The sequence below is a fragment of the Dermacentor variabilis genome, chromosome 7 (assembly GCF_050947875.1).
Source record: "Dermacentor variabilis isolate Ectoservices chromosome 7, ASM5094787v1, whole genome shotgun sequence".
NCBI classification, from domain to species: domain Eukaryota; kingdom Metazoa; phylum Arthropoda; class Arachnida; order Ixodida; family Ixodidae; genus Dermacentor; species Dermacentor variabilis.
In genome coordinates, this window is record NC_134574.1 from 123,890,938 (window position 1) to 123,915,475 (window position 24,538).

A 24,538-nucleotide genomic window follows, 5' to 3' on the forward strand; every position below is an offset into this window, starting at 1 on the left:
TAAACGGGTGCGGCCCTTACACGAGTCTATACGGCATGCCACGTGCTTTTCGCAACGCGCTTTGTAACATTTCTCAAATATATATCAGTTCTTACCTGAGGCAACTGCAGAGTTCTGCTACAGTTTCTCAAAAACAATCTGCTCAAGACTTGCCCATAAAACGCCTCTGCTTCCTGGCTTCAGCAGATTATCAACGTTAGGCGTGGCTACCCAGCGGTTGTGTTCGCCGTTAATAGAGAAACTGCGATGTGTGTCGACTACGTATTAGCTTTTCCGCGTCTATGTACAGTATACAGAGCTATTTGAAGGTAATCGCGAGACCGTCGGCCAACATAGCGGCCAGTTTTGGAACAGTGAAAATCAAGATTTCGCGCTCTTCTCTCCCTCGTTGGCTGTTCCATGCTACAGCAAGCACTTCCGCGACGAACTCGCCACCCTTTCTATAATACCGAAGAATGTGTTGCGCGCAGTACCATCACTGCCTGTTCCCTGAATAAAAAAAATGAAAAAGCGCTTTCACCAGACGGGAGTGACCGCAGCATAATGAACAGCAAAAAAGATTGAGCTTGCCGGATACCTGCCTCTCCTCAAAAGAAGACTCTGGGCCGTGGCGCCGTTCGTGTTTTTAGTCGACACTCGCGCGATAACGTTCAAATGGCGCTAGACTGTACTGGAAAGCGCACGCGTGTGTTCAATAAACACTCGTCTCTTACCACAGCACTTTTATGCTTCGATTGTTGAAGGTTGTCGAGTCCGTAGAACACATACATACATGAACCCAGTAGGTGCGGACGTTGCAATCATTCTCGCAAGCAATCAACGCAGTGTTTTTAAGCTTGCGAGGGAACCGTGAGGACGTTACTTAACATATTCCAGTGGTTCCAGAATGCTTACAGATCTTCACAATTTAAAACGCTCAGTTAGCAATGCAGAGCGCGATTTTCTTGCACTACGACCTTCCAGAAGTCGAAATACAGATTCGCACCCTTCTCACGATTTCAAACGCACATCTCCGCAGCGCTAATTTATGCCATGCGCGGACGCTGCGAGGAAGCAGGCGTTAGTGAATGATCACGTTGCTGAACATAAAAATAAATAATAATCATAAAATAAAACATAACCGAGCTTTGCTACGAAAAAGAAAGGGGAATCTTATACGAGTACACTTATTGCCGCGTGGCAGCAAACGCCAGTTTATACCTACGAAAGCATAAAAAGTACATAAAAGGAAAGAAGCACGTGTGCGAACCTGCCTATTTCACTTTCCTGCATGATCGACGATCTAGTCGCAAACCATGAAAAAATAGCCATGGCCAATAGCTGTCCCGTCATCCTCCAAGCACTGCATTGTCTGTGCTTCGGTGGTGCGCAAGAAAATCGTCCCCACTGGAGAATTCTCACACCAACACAACAGCAGCCTATATCTTCGTCACACACACACAAATATCTATGATGTAACAAAGAAATAAACTATCCGCATGGTTATTTCCAAAGCTCCCACAGCCCTTTCAATGTCATAGGTTCAGTGGAGCACATGGCTTATAGGGTCGCTGGAGTCGAAGAAATAGTTTCGTCGAAATAGGCGGGTGGTTCGAAACGCTTTAGGATGGCGAGATGGCCGAACTCTTGCGCCGCATGGGGACCAAGCTCGACGCTCGCCTATCTCGGGCGAGCCTGAGCGGTGCGTCGAGCATCCACTTGTCCCTTTCGGCACTGCGCGCGTCGACCACGGGGGACGTGTTCGTGGCGTGGATCTTGGTGGTCTCGGGCATCACGACCAGGGCCAGAGCGCCGAACGCCACCAGCAGCAGCGAGACCACGACGAGCTCGATGCCCCGACCCAGGCGAGAGCCGGAGCTCGCGAAGGTCGCGGCGATGGCGCCGAACCGGCCGCTCACGTAGGCGAAGGCCAGGCCGCCGACCCTGAGCACGGTCGGGTACATCTCGACCGTGATGACGCAGAGGCTGACCACGAGCGAGTCAACGGCCAGCAGCGCCGCCACGCGGACCGTCGTCTCGAGGTGGCGCGCCAAACCGTCATCGCCCGAGGGATCTGCAATAGGTGGTGCCCCAATGGCGGTGGCATTAAATTCAACGGCAACTACGGCCATTGTGGTTCCGACTAATTATCTGCCGCTGCTATCATCCGTCTGCCATTAGGGAGTATTACATTGATTTGTGCTTCAGGCTTAGTTATCGTTATTAAACGCTTTGAATTTCTAATTTTCCACACAGTCGCATCGTTTCAAACGCATGGAAACAGTAAGCCTACGCTCACATACATAATCACTAATTTCCATCAGAAAACCAACTGAAGTGCCGAAGAGCGCAACTTTCTCGCCCTTAGCATCGTGACTGTTTACACCATCATCACTGCTTACGGCTGTCGGGCGAGCATGAAGCACGTATCCTTGTCAAGCTGTGATATCGACAGTTTCATGATCGCCTGACGGCGATGCTGGACGAATCGTGTCACCCGTGAGCGTTTGCGAAACGCACGAAAAAAAGAAAAATAACATAAGTTAATATGCAGCAGAACAAATGAAAGCTGGTCTAGTTGTACCTATTCATATTCGTACTTTAGGTTGCGCGTGAAACGCACAAACAAAGGCAAGGACAATATGACACGAGCGCAGCCGAAGTGACGTCTTGCCCTTTCCTTGGTTCGTGTGTTTCGTGCGCTACTCAAAGTACTCAAATAAATGAATTTCGGGCTTTTACGTGCCAAAAGCACGGTCTGATTGCGAGGCCTGCCGTAATGGACGACTCCGGATTAATTTTGACTACCTGAGGTTCGTTGTCGTGTACTCAATGCAGAGGCATGAAATATGCATTCAACAACACTTCAGTTTCAATGTTCTAAGTAAAAATGGCTGTTATTCATTGTAGCTGTAAAAGCAGCGTCCGCCTTTGCTATTTCTGGAAGCAATTACGAGCTCCTCAGATGTAGGGCTTTTGGTCTTGCATTAGGATCTGATTCTTTTGGTTAAAAAGGTTGTTTACATTCTTTTTTAATCTCTGGTGTGGCTATCTTGAGTCGCTTCGATGTGTATACTTCTGTGGCAAAATACGTCCCCAGGAAATCACTTGATTGTCGCATCATCCCTATCTCAAAGGGGTCTCGAACGCCTTTTAATAGCGAAACATTACTGGGCTGGACCCTTGATTTCCTTCATAGGGCGAGCGGGGTAGTATGGTAGAATTCCGACCGACTGTGTCATGCGTGTAGGGGCAACTCCGCTATTCGTGTTGAAACCGTTGCATAAGTCGGCATCTCCAACGCACACATTCCTCTTAATGGAATAGCGCATGATATTGTCACGTTCTCACCGTACTCGATCAGATAGCGTTCTTCCCCGGTCTCCTGGCTCAAGATCGCTATGTTCTCGTTGGACAGCTGCATGCGGGTTTCCAGCAGAGCTCGGGCTCGCTCTTTGCGCAGGACGCTCCTGAAAGTCTACAGGAAGCCGCTAAGGAAGAGGTACCGTGTATTCAGGGTCGATTACCTGTTCTCAAACCACGTCTTGGCGGCGTCTTCTAAGGTATACGTGCCTCATCGTGTCGTCAGTTCCGGTTATTGAGTGCAGCGATCTATTCGTATGTTTCCCGCCAGTTTTCCGGGTCTGCAATGGATGATCTGCGGAAGGTCGGTGGCTCCCTGGGCTGCTGCAGCACGATGGGGGTCGCTGGGGCTGCCGTAGGGGTTATTGAGTTGTTCACGGTACTATTGGCCGTCTCCGGGGGCAGGTTTTGTAGCCTGCGGTTTGCGCGATGATCCGGGCCGAAGTTGGTGCGGTCTTATGGCTACAGGCTTGGATCGCGGCTCTGCGCGGGCGTCCGGTACATGAACGCACAAGCACCTCCTCCAGATGTCACGTTGTAGTGACCAAGAACACAGCAGCAAAACTGTGAATGACTCGGCTAACTTTTATTGGGTGAACTCGTACCCACAATAACAAGTGGTAATCAAGCCACAACGAAAGCGGCGAACGCAGTCGGCAAGCGTCGAAAATCTGATCAACGGGTCAAGCGCGTCAGCTTCTATATATCACTCGCCAAATGTTCTAGTGTAATCGCTAGTGTGCCCGTAATTTCCAGAAACTACTACACAATTCGCGTCGCGCATGCAATGTGATAGTACATGGTTCGGCGAGGACATACACAACAGATAGATTGAACCATAAGAATCGCCTAAGTTCCGAATATAATAGCTGTGTCTTACCAGTACTCACCTACGGGGCAGAAACCTGGAGGCTTACGAAAAGGGTTCTACTCAAATTGAGGACGACACAACGAGCTATGGAAGGAAGAATGCTAGGTGTAACGTTAAGGGATAAGAAAAGAGCAGATTGGGTGAGGGAACAAACGCGAGTTAATGACATCTTTGTTGAAATCAAGAAAAAGAAATGGGCATGGGCAGGACATGTAATGAGGAGGGAAGATAACCGATGGTCATTAAGGGTTACGGACTGGATCCCAAGGGAAGGGAAGCGTAGCAGGGGGCGGCAGAAAGTTAGGTGGGCGGATGAGATTAAGAAGTTTGCAGGGACGGCATGGCCACAATTAGTACATGACCGGGGTTGTTGGAGAAGTATGGGAGAGGCCTTTGCCCTGCAGTGGGCGTAACCAGGCTGATGATGATGATGATGAAGTTCCGAATTATGCTGGCACGTCTTGCGCTGAGCGATAACGTATGACATTTGCTAACCGGTGAAAAGCGGTCGCCGAAGAAACATAGACAAGTACACGTGCAAGATTTCTTCCTCGATTTCTGGCGTTCGGGCTGCAGTGTTCTGGTATGTTCCACCGGACTCTCCGGATGATGTGGCACACTATTTTGGACGGCAGAGCGTCAGTAAACCCACTGTTGTCCTACGTAATGAAACATTAAATCATGACATAGAACATGCCAAATAACGTCAGCTAAAGCGCATCTATCTCGACGGAATACCACGTGATATACAAAGGCTTCATTTTTGGGCGACTGGGTATGTGTGTCTGGGTATTGTTGCGTTTCGCCTGCGACACGCGGTTTTGCCGGCGCGACTGCGGCGGGGCGGCAGACATTTTGGCCCGTTCGGCGTCGCCGCAACGCTCCCCGCCAGGCGTTTCCAGGCGTTTCCAGGCATGTTCCGATGCCACGTGTCTTCATGTGCGTGTGTGAGTGTATGTGCCATTGTGCCCAAACCAGGCGATGCGAAAGCAGGGGTCACCCTCTCCTTCCAGTCATTGTGCCCGAACCAGGCGATGCGACAGCAGGGGTCACCCTCTCCTTCCAGTCTTTGTGCCCGACCGGCGGCAGTGTGCGTCACCTTAGCCCATTGTACAAACACGTGCTCGTCTATTGAGGGGTTCCTTCTTGCCCTCAACTGCGAGAGTATAAAAACAGCTGCCCCCGGACGCCAAAAGGAGGGCTCCGATTTCTTCTGTTGAGAAAAGTGCTCTCCCGTCTCTCTACTTCGGTCAACCTGACCGCCAACTCTTTGCGATGTTAAAATAAACAAGTTGTTTTGTTGTTACCAGTCGACTCATGCTTTGCCGGGACCTTCGGATGCTTCCAGTTGTACCCCAGGCCGCCAGGCCAACGCTACCCTTGGGGCTTGCGACCCAGGTACAACCACGGGCGTCAGCGCCGAGTTCCCAACAACCGATGCCATCGGTGGGATCAAAACATCTGGTTGGCAGCGGTGAGATCGCCTCCGACTCCAAATAACTGTCTGCCAGCGGTGAGATCGCGACAACGGAGGCCAGCAGCGAAGAGATGCAGTTGACTGTATGCTGAGCAGCTCAACGACGATCCGGGAGCAGTGCAACGAGCCCTGTGTGATGACTGGTTGCCTGCAGCGGAACGACTGCGCTGGACTCTTGGCTGCGAGGTTTGGTGAGTGCGGGACTTTCTTCTTCTGAGCTTTGCCAGGCTTTTGTTAGTGTTAGAAACAGAGCTGGTAATTGTGGTTGTCGTTGCTGCCGGGTTAGTTTGCGGCAAGACAATAATAGGCAGTAGAGAAAGCAGCATTCAGAGCAGCCATGGATTTGAAGTCGTTGCGCAAACCGAAATTGTTGGAGCTTGCAAGAGAGTTGGGTCTGGATGTCTCGGACAAACTCAGAAAACCAGAACTGCTAAAGGCTATTCTTGAGTTAGAGGCTGAGGACGACGAGCTGTCGGAATGCCTTGAGACTATTGAGGAGAGGTCAAAAAGACAGGAGCGCGAACTTAAAGAGCAAAAAGAGAAACAGGAGCGCGAACTTAAAGAGCAAAAAGAGAAACAGGAGCGCGAACTTAAAGAGCAGAAAGAAAAAGAAGAGCGCGAACACGCTTTGGAAATGAAGCGTCTCGAGGTAGAGATGGAACGCGCTCGTAATGGAAGTCAGGCACACGGTGCAGGAGAACGAGTATTGTTCAAAATGACTGACCTGATGCGGCCGTTTAAGCTTGGAGAGGACATTGGTTTGTTCCTGGTTAACTTTGAGCGAACGTGCGAGAAGCAGGGGTTCTCTCGGGAAACGTGGCCACAGCGCTTGCTCACTTTGTTACCCGGCGAGGCGGCCGACGTAGTCGCTCGCTTGGATAGAGAGGAGGCAGAGGATTTCGACACAGTGAAATCGAGTCTTCTAAAAAAGTACCGGCTGTCTGCGGAGGCGTTCCGTCGGAAGTTTCGGGAAAATGAGAAAGGCAAAAGTGAGTCATATACAGAGTTTGCGTATAGGCTTATGTCAAACATGCAGGAGTGGCTCAAAGAAGAGAAAGCGTTCGGTGACCACGATAAAGTTCTGCAGTGCTTCGGGCTAGAACAGTTTTATAGTCGGTTACCGGAGAACGTGCGATACTGGGTCTTGGATAGGCCAGACGTTTGTACGGTGGCTAAAGCCGCTGAGCTAGCCGAGGAGTTTGTGACGCGTCGGGCTCGCGGAGCTAAGGACGGTCAAAAGGGTGAATTTGGCTCGAAGTTCGAGAGGCCGAAGTTCACACCCATGAGAGCAAAGGGGAACACGCGTAGTGCGGATGCGAGTGGAAGCAGTGCGACCGAACCTAAGGAGACGGCGGCAGCCGAAGCCGAACGCAGAAAGCGGTTCGAGATGAGGCAAGCGCGCGTTTGTTATACGTGCCAGAAGCCGGGTCACTTTTCGGCGCAGTGTCCGGAAACAACACCAAAAGTTGTGTTTTTTTCAATAGGCAGCACTGACGAGAACATGAAGCTTCTCGAGCCTTACATGCGAGACCTCCTCGTGAACGGGAAAGAGTGCCGAGTGCTTCGCGATTCCGCAGCTACGATGGATGTAGTTCACCCGTCTTACGTAGAACCCCATATGTTCACGGGCGAGTGCGCATGGATCAAGCAAGCCGTGGAAGCTCATAGCGTGTGTCTGCCAGTAGCAAAGGTGCTTATTGAAGGACCTTTCGGAGCGCTTGAGACGGAGGCGGCAGTGTCATCTATGCTGCCACCCCAGTACCCGTACCTATTTTCAAACAGGTCCGATCACCTCCTGCGCGAGAAGGGGCTTTTGTTTGGTGAAGCTAGTGTTCAGGCCTTAACCAGATCGAAGGTTCGGGAGCTCGCTGCAAAGGCGGTAGTTGCGGGGCCGACGTTATCAAACAACGAAAAAGGGTCAGAGGCGCAGCAAGCTGATATTCAGAGCACGCCCGAACTGAATAAACTTGAGTCTGTAACGTTAAAGGCACCAGATACGGGGAGAGGAAAATCCCGATGCGGGAAAGTTAGAAGAGCTATCTACTGATTTGCTCATCGCGCCTACGTCAGACGGACTTAATAGGTTGCTAAAAGTCAGCCGGTCGGCTTTGATAGCCGAGCAAAAAAAGGATGGCAGCCTGGAAAACGTGCGCTGCAATGTCAAAGAAGGTATCGCCAGGAAAACTGCGCGTTTTGTGGAAAGAGGTGGAGTCCTGTACCGGAAGTATCTAGACCGCAGAGGAGTGGAGTTCGATCAGCTGATCGTGCCTCAATGCTATCGTCAGGATCTGTTGCGCTTGTCACACGGGGGTTCGTGGTCCGGACACCTAGGAGTTAAGAAAACTAAGGACCGTCTCTTGCAAGAGTACTATTGGCCAGGGTGTTTTCGGGACGCAGACCACTTCGTGAGGTCATGTGACACCTGTCAGCGGGTGGGCAAACCAGGGGACAAATCAAGGGCGCCGTTGAAATTGGTACCTATCATTACGGAGCCTTTTAGACGGCTCGTTATTGATACAGTGGGACCTCTGCCGGTAACAGCCACGGGGTACAGACACATTTTGACTGTGATCGGCCCAGCGACAAAGTTCCCTGAAGCAGTGCCGCTTAAAGAACTCAGCTCAGTTGAGATAGTCAATGCACTACTGTCCATATTTGCGCGAGTTGGTTTTCCTGCGGAAATCCAATCAGATCAGGGCACAGTGTTTACTAGCGCTTTGACGACAACTTTTCTCGAAAGGTGTGGGGTAAAGCTGTTACACAGCTCAGTGTACCACCCACAGTCGAATTCCGTTGAGAAGCTCCACTCCGTCATGAAGCGCGTGTTGAGAGCGTTGTGTTTTGAACATCGAACTGACTGGGAGCTGTGTCTGCCTGGGGTGATGTTTGCTTTAAGGACCGCGCCGCATGCAGCTACGGGGTTTTCGCCAGCTGAACTGGTGTACGGTCGCTCGCTTCGATCTCCGCTTCGCATGCTTCGAGAATCATGGGAAGGCAGGGGCGACGACCCAGTCGTGGTGGAATACGTGCTTAAGCTCCTCGAACGCTTAAGAAGGGCACAGGAGTTGTCAGGTGAAGCAATGGCAAAGGCCCAGCAGAGGGCCAAGGTTTATTATGATCGGACCGCCAGGGCCCGTCGTTTTGAGGTGGGCGATGAGGTCATGATATTGCGCACATCGCTAAACAACAAACTAGACGTGCAGTGGGAGGGCCCAGCACGAATTGTTCAGAAACTGTCGGACGTTAACTGCGTGGTAAGTCTGCCAGGAAAGCGGAAAGCACAGCAAGTTTACCACTGTAATCTGCTCAAACCTTATAGACAAAGGGAAGCAGTGGTGTGCATGATGGTAAACGTTCCTGAAGAGCTTCCGGTCGAGCTTCCGGGACTAGGCTCAGTGACGAACAGGGAAGACACCGGTCAAGTCATTAGTGACCTTATCAGTAAAGCACCGCTGTCGCCCGAGCAGAAAACCGAACTACACCAGCTATTACAAGAGTTTCAAGGTCTGTTCTCTGAGAGGCCTGGTAGGACTTCTGTACTTACTCATGATATAGAACTTACCTCCCCAGAGCCAGTACGATCCAAGGCGTATCGGGTGTCACCCCGCCAGAGCGATATTATGGAGGCTGAGGTAAAGAAAATGCTACAGCTCGGTGTTATTGAGGCAGGTGAGAGTGATTATACCTCCCCTTTGATTTTAGTTGAGGTACCGGGCAAGGAACCTCGTCCTTGCGTCGACTACCGCAGGCTTAATTCCATCACTAAGGATCAAATTTATCCGATCCCTAACATCGAGGAGCGCCTTGAGAAAGTTAGTAGCGCTCAGTTTATTTCCACCCTAGATCTTGTCAGGGGTTATTGGCAGGTTCCACTTACAGAAGAGGCTAGTAGGTATGCGGCGTTCATTTCACCAATGGGAACATTCCGTCCTAAAGTGTTGAGTTTTGGTTTGAAGAACGCGCCATACTGTTTTTCAAGCCTCATGGATAAAGTGTTGCGGGGACAGCAAGAATTCGCTTTACCGTATCTAGACGACGTAGCGATATTCTCCGCATCCTGGTCTGAGCATATGGCACACTTGCGGGCAGTGCTAACCCGCCTGCGCGAAGCGGGCTTGACAGTCAAGGCTCCTAAGTGCCAGTTAGCACAGGCCGAGGTTGTCTACTTCGGTGACGTGATTGGTCAGGGTCGTCGCCGCCCCTCTGAAATAAAAGTGGCCGCTGTGCGAGACTTTCCGCAACCGCGCACAAAGACCGATATTCGGTCGTTCTTAGGTGTCGCCGGCTACTATCAGAGGTACATCCCCAGGCACTCTGATATCGCGGCTCCCCTGACGGATGCTCTAAGAAAAACAGAGCCCCAAACAATCGTCTGGGACGAGACAAAGGAAAGAGCGTTTAGCGCCCTAAAGAGTGCCCTAACAAGCCAGCCTGTGCTACGATCGCCAGACTATACAAAAGGGTTCATTGTTCAGTGCGATGCTAGTGAGCGAGGCATGGGCGTTGTACTGTGCCAACGGGAAAAGGGAGAAGTAGAACACCCCGTCCTGTATGCTAGTCGTAAGCTGACCAGTCGTGAGCAGGCGTATAGCGCCACCGAGAAAGAGTGTGCATGTCTCGTGTGGGCCGTTCAGAAATTGTCATGCTATCTAGCCGGCTCGAGGTTTATCATTGAGACGGATCACTGCCCTCTCCAATGGCTGCAGACCATCTCTCCCAAAAATGGCCGCCTCCTGCGCTGGAGCCTCGCTTTACAACAATATTCCTTTGAGGTGCGTTACAAAAAGGGGAGTCTCAACGGTAACGCCGATGGCTTAAGTCGAAGCCCCTAACGTAGGAATCAGCCTCAAAATTGTTGGTTACTGATGTTTTTCTTCCTGAGGCAGGATTTTTTTTAACATATTGCTTTTGTTTAGTGTTTCAAAGTGATGATATGCTTTCTAGTGCAATTTTCCAATTTGTGGACGCGTTCTGAGTGATGCTAGACTACTGTAAGGAACTAGGCCGTGGTATAAAAAGGGGAAAGAGCCTGGCAGGGCTTAGTGAGGGTTGTGCCGTGCTTGCTGACTGAGCGGTTGAGTTTCAGCGTAGTTCTAACGCTTGCCGGGAACGAGAACAAAAATGTGAACTCTCCCGAAGTCACTTTGCAGTGTCCCGTGCGAACCTGAACGAGAGAACGAGGCCTTCTCTGTGCGCTGCGCTCAAGAAACGTCGAGGGACGCCCGACTTCGGTTATGAGCATCATCGAGCGACATCCCTCCGGACAGCGGATGCAGTCCCCTGTCCATCGGTATCTCCTTCCCCCGGCGGGGCGGTCTGTTGCGTTTCGCCTGCGACACGCGGTTTTGCCGGCGCGACTGCGGCGGGGCGGCAGACATTTTGGCCCGTTCGGCGTCGCCGCAACGCTCCCCGCCAGGCGTTTCCAGGCGTTTCCAGGCATGTTCCGATGCCACGTGTCTTCATGTGCGTGTGTGAGTGTATGTGCCATTGTGCCCAAACCAGGCGATGCGAAAGCAGGGGTCACCCTCTCCTTCCAGTCATTGTGCCCGAACCAGGCGATGCGACAGCAGGGGTCACCCTCTCCTTCCAGTCTTTGTGCCCGACCGGCGGCAGTGTGCGTCACCTTAGCCCATTGTACAAACACGTGCTCGTCTCTTGAGGGGTTCCTTCTTGCCCTCAACTGCGAGAGTATAAAAACAGCTGCCCCCGGACGCCAAAAGGAGGGCTCCGACTTCTTCTGTTGAGAAAAGTGCTCTCCCGTCTCTCTACTTCGGTCAACCTGACCGCCAACTCTTTGCGATGTTAAAATAAACAAGTTGTTTTGTTGTTACCAGTCGACTCATGCTTTGCCGGGACCTTCGGATGCTTCCAGTTGTACCCCAGGCCGCCAGGCCAACGCTACCCTTGGGGCTTGCGACCCAGGTACAACCACGGGCGTCAGCGCCGAGTTCCCAACAACCGATGCCATCGGTGGGATCAAAACAGTATGTGCCTACTCTTGGTACATACCCACTGATGGGTATGTGCCACTTTGAAGCATGGAGCATACACATCCTAAATATATGTAGATATATTAGTGTGGACTCATAAATAACGAGAATTGTATCTTTTTGTAATGCGCATATTTTTTCGAAAGATTCACAAAGGATAATTACCATATTATGCTCACATTCACGCAGCAAACTAGTCCCGCCGCTTTATCTGTTGTTAAAAACTGCTCAGTGACTTCTGCAAAGTGATGAACACATGATTTCTTCTTTGCCTCCTCCACACCTTGAGAACGCCTTCCTTCGACGACTTTTTAGATTTTTTTTAAATTAGTCGCAGGAGGCTAGATGCAGAGAGTCTAGGAAGGGTGATGTAGCGTTGTCATTTGGTCTTTGTCCCTGGGTGCTGCACGCTCATTGCTGTCTGGGCGGGAACGTTGTGGAACGCAATCCACTTGCCTGAGTACAAAGAACGTTTTCTTCAAATTGCGTCACCCAACAGTTTGCGCAGTTCAGCGTAAAAAAAATGTTGGTTGACTGTTGGACTTCCCGGGTATAACGTAAGATTAAACGCTTTGACATCGAAAAAATTCCCCACAGGGAATCAACTTGACGTACGCACATTGTTCTTTGACGTCCACCTTCGCAAACCGGCGCAGACAATAGCAGCAGCTCAAAATAAAACAAAAAGAAAAAGTGGCAGTGAGAAGGCGAAATTCGTTTACACAAATCCCCTGCTTCGCCAACTGACGGAGACGATAGTGCAGCATGCGTGCCTAGATCGTGGCACTCGTCGGTAATAACTGCCCTTCCTACACAGCGATAAACTTCGTCCCTTCTCGGAATTACTTCCACTCCTCACCACCATTCTTCCTTTGACAACGTTTAAACGCGCCGCAGTTGACGGCACATCGCTGCATCGGAGTCTCGCACTGTGCAAACCCCTGAGTAGGTGTTTGCATTTCGGCCTATAGCTTACGAACGCTGTATGCCGCTTAAACATCGTACGAGATTAAAGTTAAGTCCTGCGCTGTACAACACCACAACGTTTCTTCGACGGACCACAGCAAAGAATTTGTATGCCACCGCCGTCGCCGGCGCACTCACACACCCGCTTGATTCACACGCACAACTGGTCGCCTCACACGAGCATGTTTGTCTGTTTTGTAATGCCTTGCAGCAGCCTGAGCAGTGCTTGATAACCAAGCTACATCCAGCTAGGATGCTTCGTCTATATCATCTATTCTCACGGTGCCGTGCGTGGAATCTTCAACGTTCATCTGAAACACCCTGTGCATATATCATCATCATCATCATCAGCCTGGTTACGCCCACTGCAGGGCAAAGGCCTCTCCCATGCTTCTCCAACAACCCCGGTCATGTACTAATTGTGGCCATGCCGTCCCTGCAAACTTCTTAATCTCATCCGCCCACCTAACTTTCTGCCGCCCCCTGCTACGCTTCCCTTCCCTTGGGATCCAGTCCGTAACCCTTAATGACCATCGGTTATCTTCCCTCCTCATTACATGTCCTGCCCATGCCCATTTCTTTTTCTTGATTTCAACTAAGATGTCATTAACTCGCGTTTGTTCCCTCACCCAATCTGCTCTTTTCTTATCCCTTAACGTTACACCTATCATTCTTCTTTCCATAGCTCGTTGTGTCGTCCTCAATTTGAGTAGAACCCTTTTAGTAAGCCTCCAGGTTTCTGCCCCGTAGGTGAGTACTGGTAAGACACAGCTATTATATACTTTTCTCTTGAGGGATAATGGCAACCTGCTGTTCATGATTTGGGAATGCCTGCCAAACGCACCCCAGCCCATTCTTATTCTTCTAATTATTTCCGTCTCATGATCCGGATCCGCCGTCACTACCTGCCCTAAGTAGATGTATTCCCTTACGACTTCCAGTGCCTCGCTGCCTATTGTAAATTGCTGTTCTCTCCCGAGACTGTTAAGCATTACTTTAGTTTTCTGCAGATTAATTTTTAGACCCACTCTTCTGCTTTGCCTCTCCAGGTCAGTGAGCATGCATTGCAATTGGTCCCCTGAGTTACTAAGCAAGGCAATATCATCAGCGAATCGCAAGTTACTAAGGTATTCTCCATTAACTTTTATCCCCAATTCTTCCCAATCCAGGTCTCTGAATACCTCCTGTAAACACGCTGTGAATAGCATTGGAGATATCGTATCTCCCTGCCTGACGCCTTTCTGTATTGGGATTTTGTTGCTTGCTTTATGGAGGACTACGGTGGCTGTGGAGCCGCTATAGATATCTTCCAGTATTTTTACATATGGCTCATCTACACCCTGATTCCGTAATGCCTCCATGACTGCTGAGGTTTCGACTGAATCAAACGCTTTCTCGTAATCAATGAAAGCTATATATAAGGGTTGGTTATATTCTGCACATTTCTCTATCACTTGATTGATAGTGTGAATATGGTCTATTGTTGAGTAGCCTTTACGGAATCCTGCCTGGTCCTTTGGTTGACAGAAGTCTAAGGTGTTCCTGATTCTATTTGCAATTACCTTAGTAAATACTTTGTAGGCAACGGACAGTAAGCTGATCGGTCTATAATTTTTCAAGTCTTTGGCGTCCCCTTTCTTATGGATTAGGATTATGTTAGCGTTCTTCCAAGATTGCGGTACGCTCGAGGTCATGAGGCATTGCGTATACAGGGTGGCCAGTTTCTCTAGAACAATCTGTCCACCATCCTTCAACAAATCTGCTGTTACCTGATCCTCCCCAGCTGCCTTCCCCCTTTGCATATCTCCTAAGGCTTTCTTTACTTCTTCCGGCGTTACCTTTGGGATTTCGAATTCCTCTAGACTATTTTCTCTTCCATTATCGTCGTGGATGCCACTGGTACTGTATAATATGGTACTGTATGGTACTGTATAATACTGTGCATATATATGCCTACGTGAAGAACAGCTATCACTATCGCATTGATCCCTGTGAAGACACAACACTGGCGACTAAACCGTGCCCTTGAGCACACGGTCTCAGGAATCGGCGTACTCACTCGTCTTCACATTGTAAACCCGGTTAAACACAGACGGCCAAGTTTTGAGCCGTGCAGTGTGCTGTTCACCGACGATTCAATACTCCCTGACGCGAAATTTTAGCACAGCTCTATACGTGTTTTCATTTCGCGGTATATTTAGGCAAGAAATTTGAGAGACACGCAGCAGAATAGGCAAGCGTCGAAAATCTCATGTGCCGGTCAAGCGCGTCGGCTTTTTCACATGACTTGTCGAAGGTGTTCCAGTGTAATCGCCGGTGGCGCTTGGCTTCCAGAAACTACAGTACCCAATCCGGGTCGCGAATACAATCAGATTACAAAGCAATCGCAAACCATGACAATCGAAACAAGCGTGAGCGAGACCAAACCGAGCAAACCAAACAAACTCGAGTGGGAGCCGGCGCGAGCCAACAGTATTACGAAAGTAGTCCTGCTGAGACCAGATAAGAGTACGCATGGAGCGGTCAGGCTGGTCCGCATGAAACCAGTTTCCCAGCGCGCAAGTCACTGAAGGGGAGCTCTCAGTGGTGTCCGCCGTTCGCGAATCACGGCTTTTTTTCATCTGGCGAGCCACGTTCCCTCTTTCATCTTTCGCTGTTGTGCACGTTCGGTCGATTATGCTTAGACCGACGTCGTCGCTAGCCGCAGGAACGGGCGCCTATATGTATACAGCTGCCCCCCAAAACATAGAGGTTTTCCGGAATGCTGATCTAGCCATCAATACAGATTCAGTTCTGCGAGGGTCCCTTCAAAACTACGGTGTGTGAAGGAGGCCTTACCCGGTAAAATGAAGCAGAAGGCTCCGAGCGCCGCCACGAGGAAGCCGAGGGCGATCATACAGATGGCGGTGGCGATGCGTCGCCCCTTGCGCTCGAGCAGGAAGATGTTGGCCGTCACGGCGGGGCATTCGAGCGCAACCTGGACATAGTAGACGGGTAGGGCATCGCGGCCACCTCGGAGCTGGTCGAAGAGGCTCATCGCCAGAAACCAGCAGCCGTACGCGACAAGGGTCGCGGAGCGGAACGACGGGTTGGTCAGCACCTCCAGGGGCGACGCCTCGTTGAACCCCTCGCTCAAGCTCTCACTTCTGGACCGCCTGTCCTCCTTGCGGAAGCCTTCCAGCCGCTTAGCAGCGTGTTCTAGGTTGGCACCGTTCGTCTGCGCCGCCGACATCGCCATCTTGCACAGCCGCCGAACCCTGTGCGTAGCCAGGAGCCAGTTCGGCGACTCCTGGACGATGTAGACCGCGCCGATGAGCAGCGCGCTGGGGAGCATGTTCATCATTTGGACGAGTGCCCATCCGTCGGTCAGGTCGTACACGATCTCGCCGTACACGTTGGCGGTCGAGACTCCACCGGCGATGGCGACGGAGCAGTAGAGCACGCGGCGCGACGAATCGGTCACCTCGAAGAGGAGCACCACGGCCGCGATGAGCAGGGTCCCGACCGAAACGGAGATGAGGACGCGCAGTATGGTGAACATGAGCAGCGTGGTGGCGAAGGCGAGCGTGGTACCGGCGACTATCAGGACGAACAGCGCGACGGCCAGCACCGGAACGCGACCGACCCGGTCGGCCGCTACACCCGCGACTGGCATGACGACGACCGTGCTGCCCATGTAGCTTGCCGTCATCGCGTGCAATATCCAACGTCGATGGCACACTAGGTCCCACTCGGCTATGATGGAGGTGTGGATCGAAGCCTGCAAGTATTGAGAGGCAGTCACAGTAGAGCAGGTTCAGAGGTGATAGGAGCAATGACCATAGACTTAGAATAGTCAAACTTGTAGTGCTTATTGCCGTCACGTCCTTGACGCTGGGGACTTAAACAGTTCCGCGCCCGAGCAGGGTATAATCAGGCACACCTAATTATACTCCAAGCGCAAATGCAGGAGCGCTGGGTAAACGATTTATGGAGCGAATGTTGGCCCGATTTACTGAACCTACTCAAAAAATGCACTGTGGTTAGTGACTGGTCAAGAATGCAGCAGCAAGCGGGTCTCAAAGGAAACATCTACACATGCACTAGCGAATAGCCTTCTTCTGGCACTTTTGTCTTTCAATGCCATTTGCACGCATGACTTCGCCGTGGCTTTGCTCAGTGGCTTCCTCGCAGTGAAACTCCTCACCCTAAGGAGGGCGAGCGGAGGGCGAGCAACTGTTTCTTGCTGACGTTAGTGGCAGCTATATCTGTGAGGGAGTCAAACCTGGCAATTCAAATAAGTGGATGTTATTCACAGGACGCTGCGCCCACAGTTGAGCAGGAGATGCTTTCGAGGATGCACGTACTTCAAGAGATCAGGAAAATCGTTTCCTAATCCACTATTTAAATGACCCTTTTGTGTTGGGAACTGTCATGTTCACTCCCATTCTTGCATATTTTGTCTGCTTGTGCGCGTTTCGGAAAATGCGGCGTACTCAATGTTGTTGAATTACCGTAGCAATATTTTTTTTTTGTGCAGGTAGCATCTATAGAGGAACTATTTCTTGAAGTGCGAAGATATGAAAGACAGATGCAGCAACTGCTTTAATAAGCATGTGTGGTGATCCTAGTTCGCATTATCGACTTCTCACTGAGTACAGTTTCTAGTTGCTTATTTATTGCAATGAAGACATAACACATGACGCTTTTCGGAGGGAACCTAGGAGGAAGTTTAGGGTAATAGGAAGGTAAAAGAAAACAGTATAGAAACAGTAAGACCTGTGCCTACGGGAAACACTCCCTACAAAATAACTTACCATTGCTACAGAAGATCTGTAAACGTGTTTTGCGTGAAGTTCCCAGATTGCAAGAAGACAGCCTGACGACTTGCTCTCCCTGTTGGTTAATTTAATTCTACTTTCTACAAGTTATCCATGCTGCCTGCAGACTTCAATAGGCCGAGGAAGGGAGGCTCAACAGCGCTTGTTCATACAAAATTATACGAGTTTGTAAAGCCATAACAACCGCTATACCAGAAGACAAATTTATCTGGGAGAACCACGAATAATATTAACATGCGCAATAGGAAATTTTTATTCGAGCATAATATCCCGGTCGCCCGATGCCATCGGTGATCTGTGTTATGAATAACAAGTGTGTGTACGTTCACCATTCGATGTATATATAGGATGAGCTTTTTTACCCCAAGGTGAAGCAAAATTAAGAATAATTGGCTCAATCATACGCTGCATTGGGCAAACGCTAAATGCAAACGAGGACATTCGATGGCATAAATGCGTACCGTACTTCTGCTAGATATGATCCGTAGAAACATTCTGGCTGTCCGGCGGACCGGTTATGGCCTAGTTTGATGTGATAGCTGTGAAAGGACAATCCACAAAGTTGGGTTAGTGGAAACTGCGACATGTGAGACATCTAGGCAGAAAAAGAAAAAGCACCTTCGAAGAATGCAGAAAGACCACAGGACCAAATGGACATTGGTCTTCGACAGGTAAAACCACTTGAACGCCAGCGTTTGCCTATTATTGGTGAACTGCTTTTCCTAAATAGCTACTCTCAATACCGCAAACCTCTGGTGAACTATATTTTAAACACCACTTTAGGTCGGACTGCGTGGCAAAATTAAAGGCTGCTCACATAAAATTCAAAATGGAAGAACTTTTATTAGATGGTTCAGGTCTCTCTCGAACATTTTGCCACTGGCGCCGCACATCCTCATAAATCGTTGCTTCATGTGCACGCTGACATACCTGCACTTGTTAGGTTTTCATACTACGCACCTTGGCCAACCTTTCTCCGCTTATATTTTTCATTTTCAGGTGACTAGAGATGATAAGAGGCTTTAAACGAGATAAAATGTAGTGGAAAAGGAAGTATCATTTGCTCTCAGTAGTAAATTTCTTTTCCGCGATCACACATCTCAGCAGCACATCATCATCATCATCAGCCTGGTTACGCCCACTGCAGGGCAAAGGCCTCTCCCATACTTCTCCAACAACCCCGGTCATGTACTAATTGTGGCCATGTCGTCCCTGCAAACTTCTTAATCTCATCCGCCCACCTAACTTTCTGCCGCCCCCTGCCACGCTTCCCTTCCCTTGGAATCCAGTCCGTAACCCTTAATGACCATCGGTTATCTTCCCTCCTCATTACATGTCGTGCCCGTGCCCATTTCTTTTTCTTGATTTCAACTAAGATGTCATTAACTCGCGTTTGTTCCCTTATCCAATCTGCTCTTTTCTTATTCCTTAACGTTACACCTATCATTCTTCTTTCCATAGCTCGTTGCGTCGTCCTCAATTTGAGTAGAACCCTTTTCGTAAGCCTCCAGGTTTCTGCCCCGTAAGTGAGTACTGGTAAGACACAGCTATTATACACTTTTCTCTTGAGGGATAATGGCAATCTGCTGTTCATGATCTGAGAATGCCTGCCAAACGCACCCCAGCCAATTCTTATTCTTCTAATTTCACTCTCTTGAAACGAACCTACGGTCACTACCTGCCCTAAGCAGATGTATTCCCTTACCACTTCCAGTGCCTCACTACCTATCGCAAACTGCTGTTCTCTTCCGAGACGGTTAAACATTACTATAGCTGTCTGCAGATTAATTTTTCGACCCATCCTTCTGCTTTGCCTCTCCAGGTCAGTGAGCATGCATTGCAGTTGGTCCCCTGAGTTACTAAGCAAGGCAATATCATCCGGGAATCGCAAGTTACTAAGATATTCTCCATTAACTCTTATCCCCAATTTTCCTAATCCAGGTCTCTGAATACCTCCTGTAAACACGCTGTGAATGGCATTGGAGAGATCGTACCTCCCTGCCTGACGCCTGTCTTTATTGGGATTTTGTTGCGTTCGTTATGGAGGACTACGGTGGCTGTGGAGCCGCTATATATATCTTTCAGTATGTTTACATACGGCTCGTCTACACCCTGATGCCGTAATGCCTCCATGACTGCTGAGGCATTGGACTGAATCAAACGCTTTCTCGTAATCAATGAAAGCTACATATAAGGGTTGGTTATATTCCGCACATTTCTCTATCAGCTGATTGATAGTGTAAATATGGTCTATTGTTGAGTAGCCTTTACGGAATCCTGCCTGGTCCTTCGGTTGACGGAAGTCTAAGGTGTCAGAAGTCAGAAGCACATATGACACGCAAAAGGCTTCCAAAAAGTCGCTTCAGGAACTTGTGCAAACATACTTAGAACAGCTTTTTTTTTTTCTACTGGAAGCGTACTCTTGGGACGGACAGGTGCTGCGGCAAAAAATAACCGATATATATTTTGACTGACAATGCATGCATCGCTTTTGAGTGCTGCAGAAAGGGACAATATTATCGAACCATTCTGCATGTTTCATGTAAATGGCTTCCTTTGTATTACTGGAAGCTTTGAAAAAAACAATGTGCAGTTCTGCTTCCTGAAAATTTTTTATGCAAACCCTCTGTGGCCTCACAACAGAGTGGCGCTGTCGCTGCCTTCAGTATTACCGATAACCACGAATGTCACCTTCTGTGGATTCTGTTTCTTTCATGAAAACGCTTGTGCCTAGTGAAAACCGAATAATCTACAATCAAATTTTTTCCTCGCGCACGTATGGAAAGAGATAGAGTAAAAGAGAGGAGGCTTTATGCACAAGAGCACATGAGCGTAGGTGGCATATATGAACACATGTTCAGAACCCCTATTCCAAACACGGGATTTGCTCATTTTGTCGGACGTATTTTACTTCAATACGCTATATATTCTCCCAGGAGTCGATATTTGGGAGCATTTCGTTGAGCCATACCAAGAGACAGCGATAGCGATATCTACCTTCACGAATCGTGTCTGGCACGCATTACGAAAGCCGGAGCATGTGCATGTGAGAAAATGAAGGAATCTTAAATGCAAAGTAAGGGACTTTATTCGGTTCGGTAATACTCTACACGTAGTTTTGAAATATATCTGAGTAAGCTAGAGCTTGAGCGCTTACTTCGGACGTGTGCTAATGGATCGCACGAAACTCATGGATGCTTACGGCGTAGGTCCATCCCGCGTCGCAGGGAACCGTCGAAGACAAGTTGACGCCTGCGTCGTGCGGCGCGAACGGCGGTTCGTAGCGGAAGCAGCGGCTGTACGAACCGTCCTCCTCGACGGGGATGCTGCTGTTCTTCCACACCTCGGGCGGCAAGTTGCCGTACCCGGCCGGCGGTCTGCACCAGTGGTCGACGGGTTTCGCCAGGCTCGCCATGGCCACGGCGTGGACCACGGTGCAGAATACGGCCAGCTGCGTACAGAACAGGATGATCCACTGGAACTTGCCGTGACCGAAGACGAGGACGTGATCGAGCGGCGTCACGCTGCTGGTGGCGTGAGAGGCCGAAGTCGTGGATCCAACCACCTCTGGCTGTCCTAAGGCGGAGGGGATAGTCACCAGTTTGCTGGGCGGCGACAGCACCGTGAATGCCAACGAGCGGTGTGTGTTCATCGAGCCGGCGTCTTTGGCGCCCACGGCGGTATCGATGGTGCTTGGCGCAGCTGTCTCCGTGGCACTAGTGATTCTTGCCGCGGCCTCTTCTGCCAGAGCGGAGGGATCCTTCGGTTTCTTCTTCTTGGCCTTTCTGGGTCTGCGCGCTGAAGAATGAGGGCTGCCGTCTCGAGGGTCCGTGGGCGGCGTAACCACTGCCTCTGGATGCGCGGTCGAGGGTCTGGCGTCCGGTCTGCCCTGCGACGTGAGAGGGGAACAGACGGTCGATCTGCCGCGGCTGTCCTTCCCGCTGGCGGCAGTGGTGCCTGCGGTGCGATCGACGGCGTTGGTGCGGGCGCTCTTTGAAGTGGCGTCGGCCGCAGTGGAAGAAGAGTTCTGTCGCTTCTTCTTGGCCATTCTGACGCTGTGTGCAGGCGCGTTTCAAGACTGGCTTTCGTTTCGTTCGAGTGCCGAGCGAGGTCGCGTGATCCTTCTTCCTCTTCAGAACGAGCAGCGCGCGACCACGAGCTAAATCTTCCGATCGTTTTTTGATGGTGATAATTGTGGATATTACTAGGATGATGAGGCCTAGACTATGGCGCATATTTAGAGCATGGAATCAGCAGAAAGCATGTGCCACATCCGCCGCCATGGCAGTGAGGGGTGGCGCTGGCTAACGATCCGGGGTTAGTTCTAGCAGATAAGCGTTAATGCCCTGGCAAGTGGATGGGAAAACGTCGCCGCGGTAGCACAAGTGGTAAGAAGATCGGAAACAAGTAATACGGACAAGGACAAGCGCTAAGCCACTACTTCAAACATGGACGACCAACTAGCCCAACAGTCAACTCTTCTAGTAAGAGCATCGCACGCGTGATTCGACGATCCGGATTGGTACTGCACTTGTGGCCTGTTGTTTTAACGCGAGAGTATTAAGGAGCCCGCGTCGCAGAAAATCTGGCCTCGGCGTCCCGCGTAAGCGTCGGGCGTCGCATCGGCAAATTGAATTTCGAACCAAATTCCGAACCCCGCATTCCCACCCACTTCACTACCACCAAAGTTGCTGATACCTTGTCTTTCATTCTTTACAAAGTTATTCCTTTGGATTTTGAGAACGCCAGCCGAAAAACAAATGTAATGGAAAAAAAAAAAAAGAAACACCGACAGCGCATGCCCTTTACGTTGCCCTTCTCAGACTGAAATATTAAAAGTGCGAAACAATAACGGGAGATTGACCCACGCTATGAGGCCGCGTTTCGACCAGAAATCTCGCCTTCGTGCACTGCGTTCGCAGCCGGCGTTTCCCGGTAAACGTTACGTTTACAGAAGCTGCAGTTGCCGGGAAGCATGAAAAGCATGTAAGGGGTCTTTGAACGCTATCGCGTTCCACGCCTAAAGGTGAATCTCAAGCGTCCTCCAAATTTTTCATCCACTCTCATTTCCATTTACATACGATTTCTTCAATTCAATTAAGAACTACAGGTAACATCCCTTATTCTGTATTTTGTGTCATTGTTTGTCGGCTTCGTACGATGTAACTAATTTATATTATACACGTGCCAGAAGAACCAAACGACACCGTTCTGCGACCGACGTCAAACTGTAAAAAAAGAAAAGGAAGCCCAGCCGGCGCCAGCCGGTCGCGCGGGAGTGCAATCTTCAGCCAGCGCAGGAGGCGAATCATATCACTGCAAAGTAGAATTACTGTATTGACTCCCTTTATGCTGAAGGCAGCCTATACAGTAACTCCACTTCAAAGCTGGAAGCGGCAGTCCCCGGGCCGATGCCCGCCGTCGTCCGCGTTCCGAAGTCTGCACGTTCTCCTGAAGCGGTGCCGACCGACAAACACCAAAGTTTTGGGCAGCGCGTATACAAGCAGTCGTTTCGTTACGAAGATCTGTTGGAGTGGGCGGTATATGTAATTTTTTTGTTAAATGTAAAGAAAGGAGGCAATGAAAGAGGAAAAGCGGATGCCTCGCGAGAAACTGAAATTCTGAAAGTCAATGAAAGTTCACCTTCGGGAAGCGGAGCCTCGAGAAGTATATTCATTCGTACCTGAGAATCGACGACAAATAAAAAGAAGTAAGTAATAAATTGCGTTCATCGCAAAAATAACGTAGCGGAGATGACGTCAGGCAAACACCGTGCAGATGAAATTTTGCTTTTTAACTCGTTGTGTACGGCCGCTAGCTCGCGATGCCGCCGGAGCTTTAACGATGCGGTTTCCTTACGCACGTATACTCACCGTCACGTAGGATATGCGTATGACGCCTGGCATCCTCCGGGGTGCTGTTTACGCTGCGCAGCAGCACAGGCGTCGCGTGCTGGCCATCGCCGCCACTGGTTAGCCTTTCGAGCGGAAGTGTAGTTGATGAAAAAAATTGCACATTTATGAACTTGCATTTGTGAATGCGGAACAAAGCTATCACTGATTCTTAAGATACGCGCTTCGCTTTCCTGTTATGACTGTTATGATTTGAGACCCGGATGTCTACAGGCACTAAACGTGTTATAGGCGCCTGTAATAGACACTAAAGCTGTCATTTAAGCCATACATTTGCGCAAATGTCGTTCTTGGTGCATATATATAGGCTCAAATAATAAGAAAACTTCAACTTCTGTTGTGCAACTGAGGATAAATGATGAGTTTGTATGTATACACAGCCCATTAAACCCTTGCTCAGTGAGATTCCCAGTTGTTTTTCGATCAAACGAAATCAGCCGAGTTGCTCAGGTTAGGAGATTATATGAAATTTAGTGTCTAAACTATACGAGAAAAGGTTTTGAAAGCAGCGACAAAGAAGCATTACCACACGATTTACGGGTTTCATGTTGCGCATTTCTGACTGAGAATTGGTTTGCAACAGAAACGCAGCGTTCAAGATCCACCAAAGTTAACGGCACATCTTTGTACTTATGTGTTCTAGTTACTTTTGTGCTTCAATGCATACAACCGTGTTTTCGGTAAAGAAAGTAACTGGGACGCCAACGCATTTCGTCGGACACGTTGAAAACTGATATCTCGAAACTGGTGCAGTCCTGATAATTGGTTACAAGTGGATACGCACCTTGAGAGAGAGAGAGAGAGAGAATAACTTTATTGAATTAGGGAGAGGGGATTAGGAATTTGATGGGTGGGGCCCCAAGTCCAGGGCTCCACTGGCTTCACTTTGAGAACTCACCGGTTATAATTCGCAGAGCGAAATATGTGCCATAAAGTAATTAATTTAAAATGTAATTAGCGTAATTATGTTTATTCAATTAAGCAACTTGATTTCTCGTAGAAGTAACGGCGACCTCAACGAGTAATTTAAATCATGCGTTAGACCCGCCGTGGTTGCTCAGTGGCTATGGTGTTGGGCTGCTGAGCACAAGTTCGCGGGATCGAATCCCGGCCACGGCGGCCGCATTTCGATGGGGGCGAAATGCGAAAACACCCGTGTA

General features: G+C 49.7%; 1 protein-coding gene across 1 annotated transcript; it reads right to left on the reverse strand.

Annotated features, from left to right (window-relative positions):
* Positions 1-626: 626 nt before the first annotated feature.
* Positions 627-21,725, reverse strand: LOC142587866 (solute carrier family 22 member 7-like). Its single transcript, XM_075699186.1, has 3 exons — positions 20,669-21,725; positions 15,485-16,406; positions 627-2,053 (listed from the first exon to the last, which is right to left on the reverse strand). Exons 1-3 carry the CDS (start codon positions 21,512-21,514, stop codon positions 1,602-1,604), a joined length of 2,220 nt encoding a protein of 739 aa, XP_075555301.1. The 5' UTR covers positions 21,515-21,725; the 3' UTR covers positions 627-1,601.
* Between the last annotated feature and the right edge of the window lie 2,813 nt (positions 21,726-24,538).